The following is a 1,004-nucleotide window of genomic DNA, read 5'->3' on the forward strand; positions in this document are numbered from 1 at the left end:
GTAGCGACTGAAATACAGCATGCCCCAGTGACTCACACGCTGATTTCCCACTTGCTGGTTCTCACAATTTCAGCAGCAACTGTCACCATTTCCCTAACCAGCCCTTCTGATGTCACAAGCACATTCTGCTGACTCCTGGACCCCAGGGTGCACTTGCTGGGTGGACCACTACATTTCTTCAAAACCTTAGCTGATGCATGAAATTCTCGTGCTCCTGTCTGTCGAAGAATTTCCCCAATGTTCACTTTTGTGATTCCTGCACCAGGCATGATAATAATTCGTCCATTTGCATCCAAAACTAATTTCTTTATAACAGGAATTCCTTCACGTGCTGTTAACTCCTGTCCGCTGGTCAGAAGACGGGAAAATCCAGCCTCTATGACAGCTGGTAGAGCCATGCGGATATTATGACACACATCAAATGCTCGATGGAATGTGGCTGGCAGAGGCGACACTACATCCATGATTTCCTTGCAGACATTCTTGTCTATCTCACCAGATGGAGTCAGAGCTCCAAACACAAATCCATCCGCACCCAAGTTCTTTAATATGCTAGCATCATGTTTCATAACCTCAACTTCATAACATGAATACACAAAATCTTCACCCCCACGAGGACGCAACATTACAAATACTGGTATTGTTACAAGAGATTTAACAATCTGGAGCATTCCTGGAGAGGGGGTGAGCCCACCTTCACTCAAAGCTGCACACAACTCCAGACGAGACGCTCCCCCATTGTAAGCATTCAGAGCAGACTCCACACTGTCAACACACACTTCCAGCATTGCGCTCTGCAATAGAAAGAACAGACACACATTATTACTGGCATCCAGAAATGAATGGCCCAAATCAAGGATCCTCACTGCCAGGCGTGGAAATTTAAACATTATTTTATTTTATTTATTTTTTAAAGTTTAAGATAAAACTAATTTCTGTGGCATATCTGTTAATATTTGTATTAATAGGCCAGAAGTGGCTGCAGTACAAGGGACTTAGTCCCA

The 1,004-nt window shown here is 43.9% G+C and overlaps 1 protein-coding gene across 1 annotated transcript; it reads right to left on the minus strand.

Annotated features, from left to right (window-relative positions):
- Window positions 1–2: 2 nt before the first annotated feature.
- LOC111875134 (copper homeostasis protein cutC homolog) lies at window positions 3–962 on the minus strand. The gene has a single exon (XM_033755728.1). It carries the CDS (start codon window positions 888–890, stop codon window positions 33–35), a length of 858 nt encoding a protein of 285 aa, XP_033611619.1. The 5' UTR covers window positions 891–962; the 3' UTR covers window positions 3–32.
- Between the last annotated feature and the right edge of the window lie 42 nt (window positions 963–1,004).

Source organism: Cryptotermes secundus, unplaced genomic scaffold (genome assembly GCF_002891405.2).
Source record: "Cryptotermes secundus unplaced genomic scaffold, Csec_1.0 C38379168, whole genome shotgun sequence".
In the NCBI taxonomy this organism is placed as follows: Eukaryota; Metazoa; Arthropoda; class Insecta; order Blattodea; family Kalotermitidae; genus Cryptotermes; species Cryptotermes secundus.